At 36.7% G+C, this 20,336-nt stretch overlaps 1 protein-coding gene across 17 annotated transcripts in view; it reads right to left on the reverse strand.

Moving 5' to 3' along the window:
• The window catches only part of KDM6A (lysine demethylase 6A), a 165,915-nt gene that overhangs the window by 17,067 nt on the left and 128,512 nt on the right, over positions 1-20,336 (reverse strand). For all 17 annotated transcript variants that reach the window (XR_011050315.1, XM_068425267.1, XM_068425261.1 and 14 more), the window contains 3 exons: positions 4,710-4,839; positions 3,059-3,164; positions 2,108-2,313 (listed from right to left, as the gene is read on the reverse strand). Coding sequence is in view for 16 of the 17 variants with exons in the window: in XM_068425267.1 (XP_068281368.1) it covers positions 2,108-2,313; positions 3,059-3,164; positions 4,710-4,839 (442 nt within the window). In the remaining variant the exon portion in view is untranslated. The remainder of the gene's footprint in view (positions 1-2,107; positions 2,314-3,058; positions 3,165-4,709; positions 4,840-20,336) is intronic.

A 20,336-nucleotide genomic window follows, 5' to 3' on the forward strand; every position in this document is an offset into this window, starting at 1 on the left:
TTTATGTGAATATTACTGTTAAAAAAATAAAAAAGTTATTAGTCAAAAGCCATTATAAAAAATTCTTCATGACTACAAATGCAGTGAAACTCAAACCAGGACAACAGAAAATGTCTATACACTGTCAACATTTCTGCTAGCCTACATTACAGTTGCAAATGAGTATGTTTGTTTGCTTCATTATGCAGGTGAACCGTTTAAACTAGAACACTTACCTTCCTCCAAAGTCAAGCAGGTCTCCTGATATGAAACTAGGATGACTAATATTTATAAAATTAATTTTATAAAATCCATTACATAAAATCTTTTCAATTTTTCATAGTCAAATGCTATTTTAGCACTGCAGCAGCTAGGGCCATGACTAGTGGAAAAATTCTAACCAGTATTAAATGATGTAATTTGATCTTTTTAGCCGAGTCGGCTCAAAACCCTATTCTAAAGACTTCTTTTTTGGCAAGCATATGGACAGAGAAGGAAAAAGAACACACAAAAAGGAGGAAGGAACTGCCTGGAGGCTATCCAAAGATCACTGGCTTTGAATAGGATTGTTGTTAAATCTCAAAGTGCCCTATGTACCTGAGCAAGTCTTATTCATCCTTTGAATGAAGGACAAAGAGAAACAAAAAGGAACCTAGTGATGATGGATTTATCAAATACTGCAAGACATGTTAGAAAAGCAATGCAATAGGTGTTAGAGGAATAAAAAAAAAAAAAAGATCACTTAGGGCAAGCCAAGACAACCGTGTCTGTAGAAAGAAGAAACAAGGCTTTCATTTGAACACTGTTAAAAGTCACCTAAGGACAGGTCATAGCGTTGTTACGTAAAGGACACGTACACCTACAACGTCTTTTTGATTTCCAAGGGAAAAATGAAAATCATAATTCTTAAAATTATTTTATATATTACATTTTTACCACCTATTTGTAACAGAGAAAAAATAATCAGAAAATCCTGCAGTTCACTTCTTTGGTGCAAAACCACAGCTGAGGCTTTCCTGCTGACAAGCTGGTATGTGATCAATTACGTATGTTATTGAACACGTACTTCACTGGAACATTTTATATATAATGTCCGATGTACAAGAATACAGTGCTGATGCAACAGTTCAAGGGGCACCAGAAAACTTCAGTTGATATCCTACTTAAATTTATCGCCACTGCAGAGGAAGAAAATCCCATTTATGTCCCAAGCTCTTGATGACTTCAGTGCTCCCCACTTCCCAACGGCATTCCTGTTTCTTTTCCTCATCCTGTATCAGTCTTGCTCAAAACCTTGTGACTACATCTCTTTCTCTTTTCTTCAACTATCAATTAATTTCTTTGTTTCTAATCCTTTCTTCTAACACACAAGGTTTAGAATTTCTCTTTCCTTTCTTACTGAAACCATTGTTGTTTCTGTGTAATGGCAGTGAAAACTGCAACAGTCAATTCCCCATGTTGGTGTTTTCCCTAAGTAACAACTAGGAGTGCCCACAGCTAATCCCAAGGATGTGATCACTGCTTCAGCAAAAACATTAGAAAGTAATAGTAATAAAATAACATTTTAAACATTCACTTCGTATATATGTCTAATAACTTCTAAACTAAATAGAAACTGTTATGTTTGGAACCCAACAATAACAAATACAGAAAGCATCAGTCACTCTTCTGGGGAAAAAAAGTTATTTCAATATTTTAAACTGTTGCGCTGAAAGACAGGTATGAGTGTAAACTTCTAATAAGCCACATCCAAATTAATTCAAGATACTATGAAGAACAAAGACATTTGATTTCAACAAGTATTTGAAACCAGACGCAATACAAGTTAAAAAAAAGCATCTTAAGTTCTAAATATTTTAATATGAGTTTTGACATTATTATACGAAAGCTTAAGCTAACAAGCTTTTGAAGTATGTAATAGCTGGTTTTACATTAAGCATTTGGGAGGAACATCCTGCATACTATTTGACCCTCTATTCAAAACAGATTTTGTAAATTTACCTGTGCTTTTCATACTAATAGAAATGCCTCATTTTCCTTAACAGCTTCCTTTTATTTTATTACTAACTGATTCCAGAATTAGTATACAGTTTGTAAATTATATCTTAAATAGTAACAATGGACTTACCCTTAAAGACTCCTGGAATGAGGAGGCCTGGTACTGTGCATATTTAGCAATTGTTGTATGAGATCTACTGCTTTCACAACGCCAGATTTTCTTTGTTCCAGTGGGGTCCCAGTTTTCATCTGCTGGCTGCAGTAGTTGTGTCCTCACTTCTACTATGTGTTCATTATTTGCTTCTACCAATGTCTTAGTAGAGAAGAGTCCTAGATCTAATAAATAGGAATAAAATTCATAAATGACAGTTAAAATACAATAAAAAGTTTCAAGAAAAGAAGATATTAATACTTAAACTTATCTAGATTTAAACTGAAGCATTTTTCCCCCCTTAACCTTCATAACACAGCCCACCTGTAGGTTAAAAATTAACACTCATCATTAACACTCAAAAAGTTTTTCTGCACACAACAGTAGAAGATTAGAAAAAAATGGGCAGCTACTGTACAGACTATATTCCAAGAAACATTTTACATGACTTTTGTAAACAAATCTGCAAACAATATTTCGATCTATTATCAATCAAGTATTTTTCAGACTACATTTTTATGAATATACTTCCATCATACAAGACATTTCCTACCAGCAATGATAATTTTTCTATCTACAGAGTTCAAAATACTGTACATAGTCAGATTATAGATCATTAAATCTAAACACAAAGACATGTAGCCATAGTTTTCATAGGAAAAAAGTCTATCCGTAAGCATCCACATCAACAGCCCAGCTCCTCTCTGTGCTCAACAAAATCTGCTGGATTTTGGGGGTTTTCTTTTTGGAGATGATCAAGTTTAGAAATAGTAGCACTGAGAAATTACACATTACCTTAATTACTTGGAATATACAAGTAATACAGTATTATAGAAATAAACATCCACTTTTAAGAACTGAGATACTTCTTTTTAAAAAACACACACATTTTTTTCCAAAGTGAAAAAAAAAAATAGAAAGTAAACTTACCTAATTTAAGCGCTCCAGCAAGGCCACGTATTACAGTAACAGGGTTGTTTGGATTTGTACAAAATTGATGTAAAGGTGGAAAGAAAGCATCTCGTTTATTTTCCAACTGTAAAATTATAATGAAATATTAGATGTCACATGAACTCAAACTCCTTATTTGTAAAATAAGAAAGAATACTTAAAAAAAAAAGAAACAACAGAAAGAAGACAGGAATGTTCTCCACTTCCCTCCACTGTGGGGAATGAACAGCTACATAATACAACCCTTTTCATGTTAAAAGCTAGGTTCACTCCTGAAATTAATTTGTTACTGCAATTTATTTCTTGGCATGAATTATTCCCAGGTTGCTTCAGCTTTTGCAATTCAGGTTTCCTGCAGTTTCTTTCTTTATCTGACAGTAGCCTTGTACATTCTCTAAACCTACAGAATTCTCAGAAGAGCAAGATAATATACTAACTTTCTTTACAGAAGTCAAAAAGCTAATTCTACAGATAATGTATACAAGAAACAGTATAATTAAAAAGACTACTCTCTCAGTATATCTCATGTTAACCAGAAAGGTTGATTTCTTGTGCTTTTGTGCACTTACTATGACCTCAATTTTATGCTATAGTCTCCCCCATCTTTTGTGTTTTTTTTTTTTCTTGTTTTCTTTCTTTTTTAAATTCTTGTGAATCTTTTAAAATGATGAAGACATCTCTTTCAATACACAAAACACAATACTGAGTTCTCAAATACTGGGACCCACGGTGGCACATCTACACAGTGTGCTGCAACGTGGTGATTTACCAGCTTTGTACAGACTTGACTTAAAGCTGTGACAGACTTTTAACAAGGTAGATTAATTCAGATGCAACACCTGGAGAACAGTTGGAAGCAGTATTGCTTCCAACTTAATCTAGCTCTCAGGCAGACTGCTTGTATAGTATCACACCAAAGTGCCAACTGCTTCTGGTCCCCAAGCTGGGCTGAGCAAAGCTAACTTGAGGTTTTCACACCAGCTATATGGACATACTCTAATTTATTCTTCTGTTATCAAGGAAGTGGACATCCTCTAATTTATTCTTCTATTACTAAGGAAGTTAGCTCAAACTCTTCTAAAGCTATTATAAAACTTTATTTTCAGAATAGAAGTTTTAATGGTTGCATTAAAAAAATACTATGCAACTAAAACCTGCCTTTTCCTAATGACATATTGTTCTTAACATCATCTCAACTTTCACTGATTTTTTTCTTTACTGTATTTTGAAGCACTATTAGGAGAGTTTAGTTTAATTACTTGCTCATTTATACCTAAACTGTCACTTGCAAAAAATGTACATACATATTTGAAATATTGTACATTGTATCTAATGAACTGTTTTGCTTATTCTGCCAATATTTTGAGTATTAAAAAATAAACAAAAAATTCTGAAGCTGTTTTTTGCTTGTTTACTGAAATTCTTAATTCACAAGTACTTTAAGAGTCAAACTAAGTCTCAAAACTTTCTTTAAGGTTAGCATTTTTCTCACTTATACACTAGTTGGGAGAGCACTGTAATTAGAATTCAGCTGTGAATAGTGCATATTTAAAATACAAGATGTAATTCAGATATCCAAATAATTACAAAAGACAGTCAGCAATGTAATTCTACCATTAGATTTACTTACATAAATACTAGGTGTAGGTGGATTCAGCTTGTCCTTCGGCAAGGGAGGGTAAGGTGGAGGCGGTGGTCGTGGAGGTGGGCATTTATCCAGTAGAATACTACTGTTAGATAAGCCATTTTTACCCAGATTCCTAAAAGGAAAGAAGAGCTGCCTCTGTCAATACTTGACAAATAAAATAAAATACATATTAGTGTCATATCTTCTGCAAAATGACAACGTATAAGGAGAAACAGACATTCCAGATGGAAATAAAGCTCATATATTTTAATCCAAAATTCTCAGTATATAATTTGATAATATTCAAAATAATTCCCACTTTGCCTGCTACATCTGCAACATCACCACTATTAGTTAAAAATACAGACATTTTCAATAAAAGCAAGTACTACTCATTTAACAAAATTTAATAGAGAAAGCAGGTTTCAAGTAGAAATAGAGAAGAACCTTATGAGGTTGCCAGTGGCTGGTGGATGATCAGTTCATAGCAGCTGAGGTAACGCTGCCTGGTAATGCTGTGCATAACACTGTGGCAGAGCACAAAGTCAGAAAATGACAATGCCTCAGCCAAAAAACTGCTGAGTCACAAAAACCAACTACAACTACACTAAAGACACTAAACTGAACAACCACCGACCCCTCTCTAATTTACCCATTTTGAAGCCAGAAGGAGCCACTGGGGCATAATCCATTTGTTTGAGCAACAGAGGAAAGGACCTACCCTGAGTGAGGTGTTGTCTTAACACCCATATGTGTACTTGAGTGAAAACCTCGCTTGTTGTATTTGCAGCCTTTCTCTGGAAATTTCCAGATAAGGATAACCCAAAATATGTGTGTTAACTTTTCCTATAATGAATGACTCGAAAAATCTGCATTCTGAGCTTCGTCTATATTCAATTTCCAGTCACTATCACCAGGAAAGTTATTAAAACCATCCCTTAAATTTTTGTTTGTTAAAAATGACTCAACTACTTCAAAATTCTTCAAACTAAATGCTATTCAAATCCTTCTTCCAACCTCACTTGATTCAGTAGCTGTTGCTACCACCTCTCAACACCCCACAAAATGGGGTATTTCTAACGCGTAATTTAGTCATGTATCTTCACAAAACTCATCAGTCACAAAAAAGTTGTTCTGATAACAACACTCTTCAGCAGAAAGTACATCTGAATTACATTAGATGAAACTCCTAGCAATGGAGCTTGTCTCTAAAACACAGAAACCGTGATACTGGCACTGAGAAACATCATAGAGCTGGATGCTGGCATGTGAGAGCACTGCTTCAAATCAAGCCACTACAAACCATGAGTAAGATGGACTTGGGGCTTGAGATCAGATCAGACTGACTGTTATGACCAATAATTTAAAGAAAATGAGTAAACATCTCACCTACTCCAGGCTGCAGCAAAGACGAGCATCCTGACAAACTGGTGCTCACCACGACAAACAAGTCAGTCACTCGGTTCAGAACTTACACCAGCTTTCTAACTCATACATTGCTCTCCTCTGACAGAAGATCAGAGCAATACAGACAGAGGCATATTTAACTGTACCCAAAGCACATCTGTCAAAATATCAAACACAGCTTATTCCTTGTGCTAGGTAAGTCTAACACCAGAATAGATTGCAACTTCAAAGAAACTGAAAGAGCAATGTGGAAGCTTTGATTAGGCATCACCCAACTTGGCAAAAACCTCACTGACCAATGATTAATGTCTGATGTAGTTCTTGCAAAGACCCTATTGCCCCCACACAAAAACAAAACACAGAAAAACCCCACAGCAATATAAAATCCCTGTCACCCAAAGAAATTTATTGACCATGGTTGCATAAATCTGAGATTCAGACCATCTATACAAAGTCAAACTATAAGCTGAATAGCAGGTGTTAAAAGTTACTAATCTTTGCCTTACCAAACTGAAAAATAAAACCAAAAAAAGCAAATGCATAGTATTAAAAAATCAGAGAGAACTATGACAAAATTCAGTTTGAATTGATAAACAGTTCTCAGGCAATTTCTGAGGCAAGGAAGATGAGAAAGACTGAACCTGAAGAAAAAGGGACATTGCTCAGAACTAGCATGACTTAAGCTACTGTAGTCACAACAACATAATCACCCCAGTAAAAGCTCAGTAAAGGCAGGGTACGTGGGGTCTTCAGGGAAGGGGGACAATAGAGAAAGGAGAAACTCCTGTACACTTAGAGAAATTACAGGTCTTAAAAGGCAAAGGAGATACAGAAGAAAGCAGACAGTCCAGAGGAAAAGACCAGGTGAACAGAGATACCGCATAAACCCAGCACTTGAAGCTGATACTACCAAACGCATGCCACAGTTTCCTATTAAGTTACTAAAACCCTGTGTGGAAATTTCAAGAGAGGAAAGGGGCCAAAGAAAAGCAAAGCTCAGATAGGAAAACGCTCGTAATTCAACTGGCACAGGAAACAGATGGGCAGAATATTTAAAGTTGTCTTTAACAGACCAGTTTCACTCTATCATCTTTTTTTGTCCATGAAACAGAATAACTTACTATTAATAACAATATAAGAGAGCTGTTAAAGAATAACACTGTAATTGATAGAGTGCAAAACAGAGCAACAGAAATTATAAAAAATACCACAGAAGTACTAAAAAGATTTGCCACCAGCACTGAAACGAAGCAGTGAGAGTATCCACTGCTGGCCTCTTCAGCTCTGGAAATAAAGAACAAGCCATGCCAGTGTAAGGAAAGCGAAAGACCCTTTTCGACCACAGCAACTGTGAGGAAAATCTCACTCATCTCTGTTTCAAGAGCGTGTTTTTTGTGAGAGGATTTCATACTGGCTGAGAGAGGCAACAGATGCAATGCTCAAGAAAAAACAAGCCTGATTTAAGCCCCGAAAAAAACCTGGATGCCCAGCCATACAACGCCGTGATGGAGGACTGAAGAGAAGGATAGGCTTCATTCATTTAAATTAACTTTCCAGAGTGAACTGGCTTTTCATAGACTACGCAGGCAGGAGAACACCCTTCACTCCCGCAGAGTGGGAAGAGAAGGCAGGAGCAGCTGACAGCCTCAGAAAGGTAAGGACAGAGGTGCACACTGATGTGCAGCATTGTCCTGAGCCAAAGCTGCAGCTCTCAATCCACTGCAATTTGCTCGGTGGGTAAAAGCAACAACTTGCACAACTGCTTTACCCTGAGGACCAAACTCAGACTGCCATGCTTATGAGTGACACCAACCACTACGGATGAAAAAGGTGCCTAGATTTCATGTAACTAAGGGATCTCTTGAATAATCCATCACCAGATTCATTAAAACATCCATTTTTTTTTTTCCATTTTACTGCATTCTAGGATACATTCCCACACCTCCTAAAAACAGTTTACAGCCTTCAGTCTTTGAGAACAACTTCCCCGACGGCTGTACCGAAACACAGTTAACCAGAAGCAGAGGTGTGACCCAGTTTGCTTCGTAACAGTCACCTGTCCACTTCATTATATAGCACTCACTCCCCAGTCTGCGCTTTTAGCAAATATTAGCACAAATAATTTAATGTTATCTAGGGATTTCTTGACAAATGGAGACTGAAGGCTTAGCCTGAGATGATGTTTTTATCTGTCTACCACGCTTCTTCCCTCGAGCTTACTATCCTCACTGCATGGAGAACCCAGTAGCTTGTTATGCTGCTGGGATGTCCCTGCCCCATGGGAAGATGGACTTCAGCTGCTCTAGCCTTAGAGATTCCCCTGTCAGTGCCCTACGTCACTATCAAACACTAAATAAAACAAGACCAAAATCTAATCCCAAGGCAACAACACTGAAACATTTACAATTACATGAAACTTATCAGGCAGTTGCTATACACTTCATAGGTACTGTATTGACTTTGCGTCATCCTAGTTGACTAAAAAAAAAAAGATATCATGTAAGTGTAAAGCCAACTGTGTTACACAGCTGTATTGATTTAGCTCTATTTTATTACACAAACTCTTAACTACATCAAGAATATTAAAGATAATATGATAAAACTTATTTTCCAAGAACCAGGATTCATTATCATTAATTACTATCCTTTACATTTATTAAATGAAACACCTCAATAATTTTATTTTTTTGTTCAAGCCTGATGTCAGACTGAGAGGATTACATTTATTTCTCAGAAAGTAGTTTCATAGTACTTTTCAAGTCCTCTGGAACTTTTTCTGTTTTCCAAGAACTATAAAAATAAATCTGTATGAACAATAAACAACAATTCTCTGGCCTACTCTTTCAGAGCTCATGGATGTGTTATTTGGGCCTCTGACTTAAAAATGACAAATTTAAGTATAACTACTGTTTAACCTTCTCCTTGATTACTGTGAAAACAGAGTGTGTTACCGTACACCCTGTGATGTGAACACCGTATCTGCTTTTTTCCCAAGCACAGAACAAAAATATTTACTGAACTCTCTTGCCTCTATTGACTATTCTAATAGCTCTGTGCAGTCATTAAGCATTGGTGGTTTTTGTGTTTCTTCTTTTTCACTCTTGGCTACAGTTTTCCCTTCCAAATTTCATTTCTGAGTTTTCTAGAACTCTTCAGTACTTTTAATAACATTTGCCATTTTTGTTTTTAATTGGGAGATTGTGTCTTTTTGAGAATAATGAAAAGTTCCTGAACAATTTCCAGTTATCTATACATTTGGACTTTAGGTACACTTTACAGGCCAAAACAGAACAAGTTACAATCATTTGCATCTAAGCAGTTATTTTTGTTGTGAAGTCATTCTGTTTTAAGTGAACTATTATTTGACTATTAGCTGCATGAGAATTAACAAGGTTTTAACGCTCAAGAGATTATAGTTATTCTGAAGAACAAAATTAATACCCTCTCTTCCCCAAATAAAAATTACATTTAACGTGAATGTACGGAACTGTGGATTTATGTGATACTCCATCTCAAATCTATCAGAATTAATTAATCTACAAAGACGAATGAACAAAATATTTTTTAAAGCGTGCCTGCAGAAGGAATCAGTTGAAGCATTGGGATGCATAGTACTTACACTTGACCTAGTCCTGATTCAAAACAGAAATATCCAGCCTTTCTTAACAATTAGTGGATACAATTAATTGCTTTCATACTGCAAGTTATTACAAAAACATAGAAAAATGGTTGCCAATGCCCTTGACCCTGGGAAGGAGGCAGTTACTCACAATGCCTAACTTGGGCTCTGTGAGGCTCACCTCCTCGAGCTCCTTCTATAGCCAGTAGAGAAAGAGATGAGCTCTCAAAGTGGAATATAAAGTTAAGTCAAGCTTAAGTTATGCTTAAATGCAAGTAATACCAGATAATTATACAACCTGTTTCTCATGCAATTCTCTACCTCAGCCTTTCACAGCCAGGTACTAGCTGGCAATACTCACGGAGATCTTTCTTTTTAAACCTACAGAAAATCCTACAATAGAACTGTGGATTTTCTCATTATGCAAATGTATTTCTAATAACTTTTTGAATTCTGTTTTTGTTTTGACCTCAATAGTATAGGTTGGCAGTGAATTTCATAGGTTAATTATATGCTATGCAAGAAGTAGTGATCCTTTTTTTTCTTAATGACTTTTACATCTTTCCATTTCATTTGCTAATCACCTTGTTCTTAGGCTGTAAGACAAGCAGAATCACATTAATGACTTAAGAAAAGCATTATAATAAGTGGTAGCAAACTTTTTCATACACTTGCCTTCCCCCTAAAGTATAAATCTTTCCTGTGTTTTTTTTTACTCCCAGGTAACTGTGCTTCCCATCTGCAGATTTCTGTATTTGCCTTTTGAAAGAAAATGGAATGTCTCACTCTACACAGGGTTTAGCTTGTGAAATCACAGTATTTAAAATTTTATTCTTAAAATTTTTGCTATGGTGAAGCTGACTTGCCAGAAGTAATGTGCAATTGAACAATTTTGCCTTCAAGGCAAAAAAGTCCTTTGCTTACAAAGAAACCTCCCAATAAAACAAGAATTGCTTTTGTTGTTTTTGCTTTTAAGAACAAAACACAAACTTAATCCAGCTCCTTTCTCCACAAAGTACTTCCCCTCAAATAGATTTAGGCTCTTTGCCCCTCGATTGCAGAGTTCCCAAACCAGTGATTCACTAATTGACTTCACAAAGCAGGTTTAATTGCCAGGGAGCAGCACCTTCAGAAGGATCAGCCCAAGTTTGCTTCTGCCCCAGACTTCAACACAGAACCCATGGAGCAACAAGATGTCTGTCCACTTTAGCCTTTGCATTGCTTTTCCCACTCCTCCTCATGAAGCTTACTTCCCATGCTTGTGTACATGTGTACAGGCCATTAATCAGACCCTTTTCCAGACTGTTTAGCGCAGACCATCTTCTGTTTGCCGTCCTACGCTTTTATCATTTTACAAGGTCCCTTGAGAGGCAGCTAATCTCTCCTGATCTCCTGTGACTTCCCTTTCTCAATGGATTGCTCTCTACTCTTCCTCTTTGCACACCAAGCAAAAAGAACCATAAAAAGGCATATGTTAGTCCCTTGTAATATGCATTTCCATCAAGCCTACACCTCTCATTTACCCTCCCCAATTAAGCCAAACTGGTAAAGCTTTCAAGTTCAGAAATGCCTTAAGAGTTTTCAAATCAGTCTTTCCACATATTACCATAAAAATGACAACAGCAACTCTCAGCTGATATGAAGTTGCCTAGTTATCCAGCTGGCTCTTTAGAATTGTTTGGAGGACCTCTTGCATGTACTTCTCTAAGTTATTATCAAACAAAAGTTTTGTTTGGAGCTTTGCCTGTTCTTTCAAGGCTGTGAACAAGCTTTGATAAAGAATGATTTAAAAAATAATAACTAACCAATTTCTTATTTCTGAGAAACAAAACAAGTCAACTCAGGAACTTCTCTGCACTGCTTAAAGGAAGGACTTGACCTCATGTCGGTTTTAGAAAGGTCAAGTGATGGACCCTCTTAATGGAGATGGATACTGGATTTTTAACATCACTCCTCCAGGATGGTAATTAGATGCACCAGTTGAAACACAGTGCTAGAGATCAGCTGGTTTCACTTCAGTAGAAATAAACAGCTCGAGTGTTAAATCTCAAGTCTTGTGATAATGTTTCATTAATTCTTCTTTCAGAAGGATTGCTCACAGCTAAAAGATACTTACATTTCTAAGAGTACAGAAAAGAGCTTTTGATAACAGTCTTCTTAAGGAGACCTGATACATAACTAGACAAAGCAGCACACTCTTCTTTTTTCTCCCTTCATATTAACAATCGGCTTTTCTAATAAAAAACTCAGAGCAGTTATTCCTAGCATGTTTGCTTCTTTTAATCACACGGTTTTCACTTATGCTCAAAATTACCTTTTTTTTTTTTTTTTTTTTTTTTAAATGACCTCTTCTCAACAGGATATTTTCTCTAGGAATCTAAGGAAGGATAACTAATCTAATTGTGCACTCTTTTATGTTTTATTTTGCTCTGAGGCAAATAGAAATTTAGCTCACTATGTAGACAGTTTACTCTACCAAACATAATAATTTAGTTGTTTTACAACCACCTTAAAATCTACTGTTGCAATCAGTTTTATTGGTAGCGTAGACTAACCAAATCACACACTTCCCAGAACCACCTCCTCAGTTCGCTTTCATTCGTACACTCCAACTGCAGTTTAACAAGATGAGCACATTTGTTACCTTACCGTTCTCCAGAACAGCATCTTAACGAGATTTGTATATTTGAGTCAATAGCTCAGCTACGGCTTTTTTAAATTCCTTGTAGCTTTTTAATGAACATTGTCTAGCCCTTCAAGGGAAGCTCCTTGTAGAAGTATCAATTGCTATGTCAGCACCTTCTGTTTGACCCCTTCTTGGCCTCCTAAACAACCTCATTTCACCCCATGAACAGAATAGGTCTCTGTTAAATTTCCCCAACATCCTCATCCAGGGAAATGGATATAAAGAAACTTTTCAGCCTCTGCAATGATCTTGCCCTACTTAAGCACTCAATTTAGTCTTTGGCAAAACAAAACATTTACCAAGTCTGTTCCTACAGATCAGACAACCTATTCACATATAATAAAAAAAGAATCAAATGGAGTTTTCTATCTGGCATGTTTTGCATTTTACGATACAAAGCATCTCCTTTCACCTAAGGGCTTCACTTGAGCAGCTTTTATTAAGACAACACTTGTTTACATAAAGCAAAATTACAATCTCCCAGTATTTATTTTTGCCTGACTACTTCTATTTTTATTTTATTGTAATGCATGATTTCTGAACCCCTTTTCTAATAATTGCTTTTACCTTAAAAAACACTGAACTTCCATCTCTGATGTTCATTTGTTCTTACACAACAAGCAAAATCCTAGCAACATTAACAAACAAGTCAGTTTTTGGTGGTTAGTATTACCACGTTGCTTCCTGATAAAACCCCTCCCGTGAGATGAGGAACTTCATTATACTGCAGTTCACTATCCCGTAGTAGGTCAATTATAGTTACGTTGTGAATCAACTCTTGTGCATTACTTAATCCCAAACTGCTAATAATTTCAGATCTTTTCTGCTGTAAGCACAAATAAACCCGTAGGGTCTAAAAGATGTAAAAAAAGGCTTCTCTTAGACCAGACTTTTTTTTTTTTTTTAAAACTGTAAGCATTTGAAAAAAAGATTGTTTAACAAACAGACTTCTGAGGAATTTTGGTGTGACTTACAAGTAACATAAACACTCTGGTTTTGAAGTAAGCATATAGTAAACAGAGACAAATGCAGAATAATAAGGATAAAAATAAAAATTATTAATCTAGAGCTCCAGCTACAAAAAAGCAAGTTACATCCACCTGTTCCTACCTGCCAAAATGTCTTTTTTTTTCCCCCTAGAGAATACCATTAGGACAACAGGCCAACAGACTGTATCGAGTACGTATTGTCAGACAGCAAAAAGAACATGCCAGAAGGTAACAGAATATAATTATCCACATTAGAGATGAAGCCGGAACATCTTTCTGAACGTATCAAATGAAATAAGGTTATGTATGTAACAACTGGCAAATATTAATACATTTAAGGCCTGATCCAGTGTAGCTCCAATACATAAAAATTAATACTACAGGACAACTCCCCTCTCTCTGTGTCTGAAGTCTATTGTAGCACAGGTGTTTGGGTTTTTGTTTGTGGTTTTTTTTTAAGAAAAAATAAAACAAATAATTATTTTCAGGTTTTCTATTGTGGATAGCTTTCCTGCAATTTCTACAGTAATTCTAAAAATCAACACTTTTGATCACAAATTCACTTTTGTACCTCAAGATATCGCTTACAGAGATAGCATCCAAATGTAATCAGTACTATGGGAAGTACTTTCAATTCTTTTTTTTTTGCATTACTTTACACTGTGTTAAATAAAGGTTAACATACAATACTGAAGTTCATAGTATCTGATATATTAGTATATAAACATCTTCTGTCCCACTATGTATAAAGGTTGACTTATTTAGCAAATAAGCAGGGCTTTCAGCAGAATATATTTCAGTATTCTCCTCTCTAGACATTTTTCCCTATGTCCATCATGCACACAGTATCTATGACAAGGATATTCTCCCCAAGGCTCTGCTCCTGTGCCATCACGTGCATCCACGCCTTCAAACTCTACATGTTCTAAAACAAAGCTAATCAGCTAGTTAATATATGGCCGGGATGGCCTTGTCCTGAAATTTATGCATGTAAACTGTAACACATATAAGGATGGCAGGAAAAAAACCCCTCTATTAATATATTATATAGTGGTTATATTACATAAAGTTATTATTTCTATTAGTATGAAAAAAACATATAGACAGGACCTTTTCCCTCCAGGTAACCTGCCCTAGCCCAGGTCAGGGACAGTAACAATGAGCACAACAGAATTTTCACGTCTCGGAAATTGTCTGGCCACCTTTACACTTCAGGCTTACCCTAAAAATGTTGCCTTTGTTACTTTGTTGCCAGTCACACAAAATTTCTCAGAATCTCTTATTATTATTAGAAAACATATGCAGATACTTTCCTGCAAGCATAGTTTGCCTAGGAGTGATCCTGTCTCTAAACTTCATAAAAGTAGTCCCAGCCCAGACTAAAGTGTTCCTTGACCTCCAAGTTGCTTAGGGGGGAAAAAAAAAAAAAAGTACCTCCTCCACTTTTCCCATTGCTTATCTTTCTTTATTATCCAGCTTCTAAGTCCTCTGCCTTGTGGAATTAAGGTGCAGATAGGCTGAAGAGGGAGCTCTCAATCTCTGCTCAATAAGAAAGTAAAAGGCACATCTAACACTTTTTGAGCTGTCCGCAAACTACATGGGGCAAAGTATTAGCTGACCTCTCCTGAAAAATGATGATGACGTGAGCCTGGGAAAAAATAAGGACTATATGAAGCCAAGTGAAACACTGCAGAAAAAGACAAGAGACATGATCACCACATTAAGAAGTACCTTTAAAAGGGTCAATATTTCTTAATTAGGGTCCCTGAATACTGTTAGAAACATTTACGTACAATTTAAACCAGAACTTGGTATCATCCCAGTGAGTAAGTTAAAGAAATCACAATGGCAGTATCTGGCCAAGCAACAAATAAACTTGACATGCAGGTCATGACAAAGATCTATATGTTCTGGCTGTGCTTAAAACTCGCTGGCCTGGAGCGCAGGAGGAGCAGCCTCGCACCTTCCTGCAGCAGAGGTTGCACTTGCTTAGAAAAGCCCCTAGAGACACTTCTGCGTCACTCGCAACAAAGGTTTTTAAATTTCTTATGCTATAACAAAGCCACAGTTTTTAAAGTAGAATAAAGACAGAAAAGTACCTTTATTTATCCTCCCTTTATTTTAGAAATTACATATCACTGGGAATACTACCTCTATCAATGAGCACTAAAGAATTGTATTAAAAGCATGTTTAGGATTTTTGTAGAAAAAAATGCTCAACGTTTTGCTACTGAACACAAACTGCCAATCTCTCCTATAAAGAGCTTGATAAACAGCGTACTAGAACAATGAAAATGCAGCATTTGACTAGAGGAACACACTTCCCGTTACTCTCCCGAGAAAGCTCCATGCAAATTTCTGATAAGCGAATTCTGAAGACAGAGATCAGCTAAACTTCAAGGAAGAACTTTAAGTCAACAACAATTTCTTTCATGTGCACTTGCAATGCCCTCGCCCTAACACCACACATTGAAGTTATTTTTATACCTCTATCAGCAAGAACACAGTCACAACTAAGAAAAGCTGTTAAAATTCTTCGTTTTTATGAATGTAATAGGTGTAGAAACTTCACTTGAAAATGAACATTACAAGACTTAAGATTTGAAAGATGACAAAACAAGCTCCCTATAGGTTTTTTCCCTCTCTTCCACAAAATTTGTCTTTGTGACAGATACCTACAGACCGCTACACCATGATCGGTATCAGTCATCAAATCCCAGTACATCAGAAACTAGTAACTCTCAATCACAGTAATAGATGCAGCTTTTTTGCATTTAACTGATTTATGTGGGTGCAGTGAAAGAAGGATATAAACATGCTTTTATCACTTTTAACATCAAAAAAGGTAATCCTCAAAAGCACCACATTTGCTGTATAATCTCAAATAAAGTATTTTGGAGTAAAATATACTGAGATGGTACAAATTCCAACAAGAATTCTGACACCAGAAAAATCCAGACAACATTTCAACTAGAAGAACTGCAAACACAGTCAAGTATGGAAAACAGCAGTTAGAGTACAAACCAAAACATTCAATAACCATGTGCTTATGATTAAAGGGAGCTCTGTGAACTTCAAAGGCATCTTATGTAACTTCTTCACAAATGGCGACAACTATAAGACACCGATACAGAAATTGTAGTGCTCTAAACGGGCATTTCAATTTCTCAGCATGTTTGGATTGCAAATAAAATTCTTTTGAGAAAGAAGGCAAAACTCTCCAAAGACTACCTAGAAAATCTAAGGACTCTGAGATAGTCTACACAGGGAAGGCAGTCAGCAGTAAGCACAATGTGTGAATTTGCAAAGCTAACTATCTGACAGGCTCTCTGTTAGCACATCTAAGTGTGAGCTCAACCTTTGAAGAACTAATTCCTTTTGAAAAGCTTTGTCTAAACTGCATCTAGTGGAGTTTGCTCCACTGTCAATGGAATAAACTATCTTACGTTTAATGCATATTAATACTGATAACATGGTGCATTAATACCGGACAGTTACATAGAGTAAACAGAGCTTACAGTGAACTAGCTTTCCCGTGTAGATAAAGTTTCAGCATGTAACAACATAAAGGTGTCTATTTCTGAGGAGAGGTGACTGAACTTTTCAAACTTGTCTATGTAACTAACACATCATACTTCTGCCTGACAGCACATTCATACTCCACAGGCACTCCAAAGTACCTATATACTCCAAAGCTTCATAAAGGAGCCTTTACCCTTCTAAGTAAAGACAAAATTGGAAGCACTGCTGCCAGCTTTAATGGAAAATTAAGCCAGCCACTGAAATACTTTTCCATTTTCACCACATATAAAGTGTCGGCACTTGTAACACTGTCCATTAAAAACTCCTTCAATAATTTAAGATGCCCAAGGATCTCACTATGATGATAAAATTTGTTCAGTGATGACACAGCACAGTGCAATAACAAGAGCAACACTATATGCAGAGCTCTGCTATTGTGCAGGATGTCTAAATATAAGGCTTGTAAGCAATGTGGGGGAAGGAAAGTCTCAGAAGGTTGCAGAATAATCACCAAGTCTTAGAAAAAAAATATATTACTACTGTGGCAAAATACATCTTTCCTTGATGCAGGGGAGTCTATGAAATTACCCTTTTTATTGTTAGAGCCTTTATCTAATGAAAGAGCTGGATTCAAAAGAGACTCTGAAAATGTGTTTGCTGGATATAACCATCAAACCCCAGCACTCTGACTTCTGCTAGAGGTTCCTACCCTCCGACAACTACACCAGTGTCACACCAATAACCCAAACTATGCAACCCCCCCAGATGCATTTCCACTTCTTTTTCTTTGGAAAGAGGGGGGAGTTTACCTGCCATTTTTAGTGATTTAACAACACTGAGACAATAAATAAATAGCTAAGAAGCATATAAAGATGTCAGGCTTGGAACCTGGTGTTTCTGCTGCACTGCTTTTTAGTAAGACAGACCTCGGCACCACTAGAAGTGTTAAGGGAATGCATTTAAGCTAAGTGGATATAAAATGAGCCTAATCATTCTAGTGCCAACATGCTTGTCAAGAAGATGGGACTTACGCGTCAGAGATGAACGCTGGCAGATTTGGCTGCAGTAGTTTAAGATATTGTTGCCCTCAGTCCACCATCCTCCTCTGCCAGAGGCTACTGGCTATTGAACAGGTGGCTGAATTTGTTGCACTTCTATACCACTATATCACTTCATCTATACCACTGTAGCTTACAGTATAACATCTTTGCCAGAAATCACTGCTAAGTAGCATCACCTGAAACTGCTATAACCTAGCCTTCCACACTCCGTGCCATCCTGTATTACCAGCAATGGAGACAGCAGGGAAAACGCTGTGCAATTTGCACAATCACACTGCAATCGCTGCCAGGTTTCCTAGTGGCTGGCCTCACTTTTTGCCTTAATCCATTATGCATCTGATCTAAAATGATTCAAGCTTACTGACTAAAGACAAAACACCTACAGTAACATACATACCTGCTAATCAACTGGAATATAAGATGGACCAAGACTTACACTTCTGAACAGTCAAAGCTATCTGCATCGTAATGCAACAGACTTACGACTAGCTGAAAAACTGCATTTTTAAAGCACAGTCCACCACATGAACAGCTCCTATACCTGAGCTATAGGTACCAAAACCACCACTATCAAAAGAGCCATCTCTGGTACAGAACTGGGAGGACAAGCTGATATACCAGATGGCTGTGTGACCACTCAGAGGAATATCAACAAGTGGGAGAAATGGGCCAACAGGAATCTCATGAATTTCAGCAAAGGGAAATGCCAAGTCCTGCACGAGGAGAAGAATAACCCCATGCATTGGTACATAAGAAAACAAGCAGTTTTACTTTAGGGGTGACCAAACAGTGGAACAGCTTGTCCGGGCAGGTTGTGGAGTCTCCATCCTTGGAAGCAGTTAAAACCTGGCTGGACACGTTCCTGAGCAACTTGCTCTAGTTGGCCCTGCTATGAGCTGCGAGGTTGGATTAGATGATCTCCAGAGGTACCTTCCTGGACCTCCCACCTCCACTATTCTGTGATTATTTATCAGTTTTCAATGAGTAATGTAATTTGTAATGACAGACCAAATCTGGATGACTTATTTGTATCAAGAAAAAACCAGATTTTTAAGAGCTTAATACCAGTACTGAACATGATTGATTTATTGATTTTTTTTTTCCCAACGGTCATAATTTCCAACATCTACACTGCTGCTGTTGCTTCTTATCTAAGGAAAAGTGCTTGTATTGTACCTATAAACTATGTCTATAAAAGACAACTGGTTAATGAGTAAAAAGAAAAAAAAAATCCAAACAACTGATTTCCCTTTGTAGGAGCTGTATCAAAGCTCCTAATAGAAATTAAGCCTTAAACCCCATGAAAAGGATACATGTTTTGAAGCAATAAATGTATCTGTCATTTGCTGATATCAGGTCCCTATTTCAGAAGTCTTTCTTCCATAAGAAAAGAATCATATAAATGCTAGAAATAAAAAGCTATTGATGCCACCATTATATGCAGTGGTCAAAAACTTTACCATTTAAAACACAGTTTTCAACTATACTCTCTATAGTAGCTAGAGTTTCATGAAATAAATCTAAAGGCTATGAAAAGAAAGTGGGGTGTACAAACTGATGCTATAAAATATTTCAATATTCCAAGTATTTTAAAACTATTTTGCTTATGCTTTTAAAAGTCTAATTTGTTGTGCTGCTTCTAACTCAGAAACATTTTTATTTAATAAGAGAGATACCTACTCTGGCCATCTGGTAAACTGTACATTAGGTTCAAATTATCTGGAACAAGACATGATTCCACAACTTTCTCACTCTACTGTCCCTTCACTGAAACTATGTTTCCCACAAAAGTCTGCGTTGACAAGTGTCTGAAATAGAAGTGGACCTTGAAAAAGTAGGATGGATAGGAGGAAGGAAACAAACACATGGAGAAGGGGGCACGAATAGCCAGAAGACACAAGGCTTGAAATAGGGTCTAGGGTCATCCAGAAAAGATGACTGGATAACAGAGCAAGAAGGGACTGGGAAAATAGCAGGAAGGAAAGGGAGTATTTGAACCAGCCTGGCAAGACTGGCTGCAAGTGCGTCACACTTTCCTGATACGTCAACACCACCTTTCCCTTTAATTATCCAGGGGAACCTAGCAACCTCTGTCATCCTAAACAGCATACAACTTCACTTGAAAATGACCCTGTTTTATGCTGGGCAGCTACTGAACAATGGGCTAGAGAGAAAGGCAGTCCCAGATCTATGCTTGGTGTATGAACTTTAGCATGAATTCTTGAATATTATAAAATACTGAAATTCCATTTAAAAAGAAATTACTGCATATGTCTAGTGAAGTTTCTAAAGTTCTTCTGAAAATTAAACATTATTAATAGCCAATGTGCAACGTAGATGGGAACC

The sequence above is a fragment of the Nyctibius grandis genome, chromosome 2, assembly GCF_013368605.1.
Source record: "Nyctibius grandis isolate bNycGra1 chromosome 2, bNycGra1.pri, whole genome shotgun sequence".
In the NCBI taxonomy this organism is placed as follows: domain Eukaryota; kingdom Metazoa; phylum Chordata; class Aves; order Nyctibiiformes; family Nyctibiidae; genus Nyctibius; species Nyctibius grandis.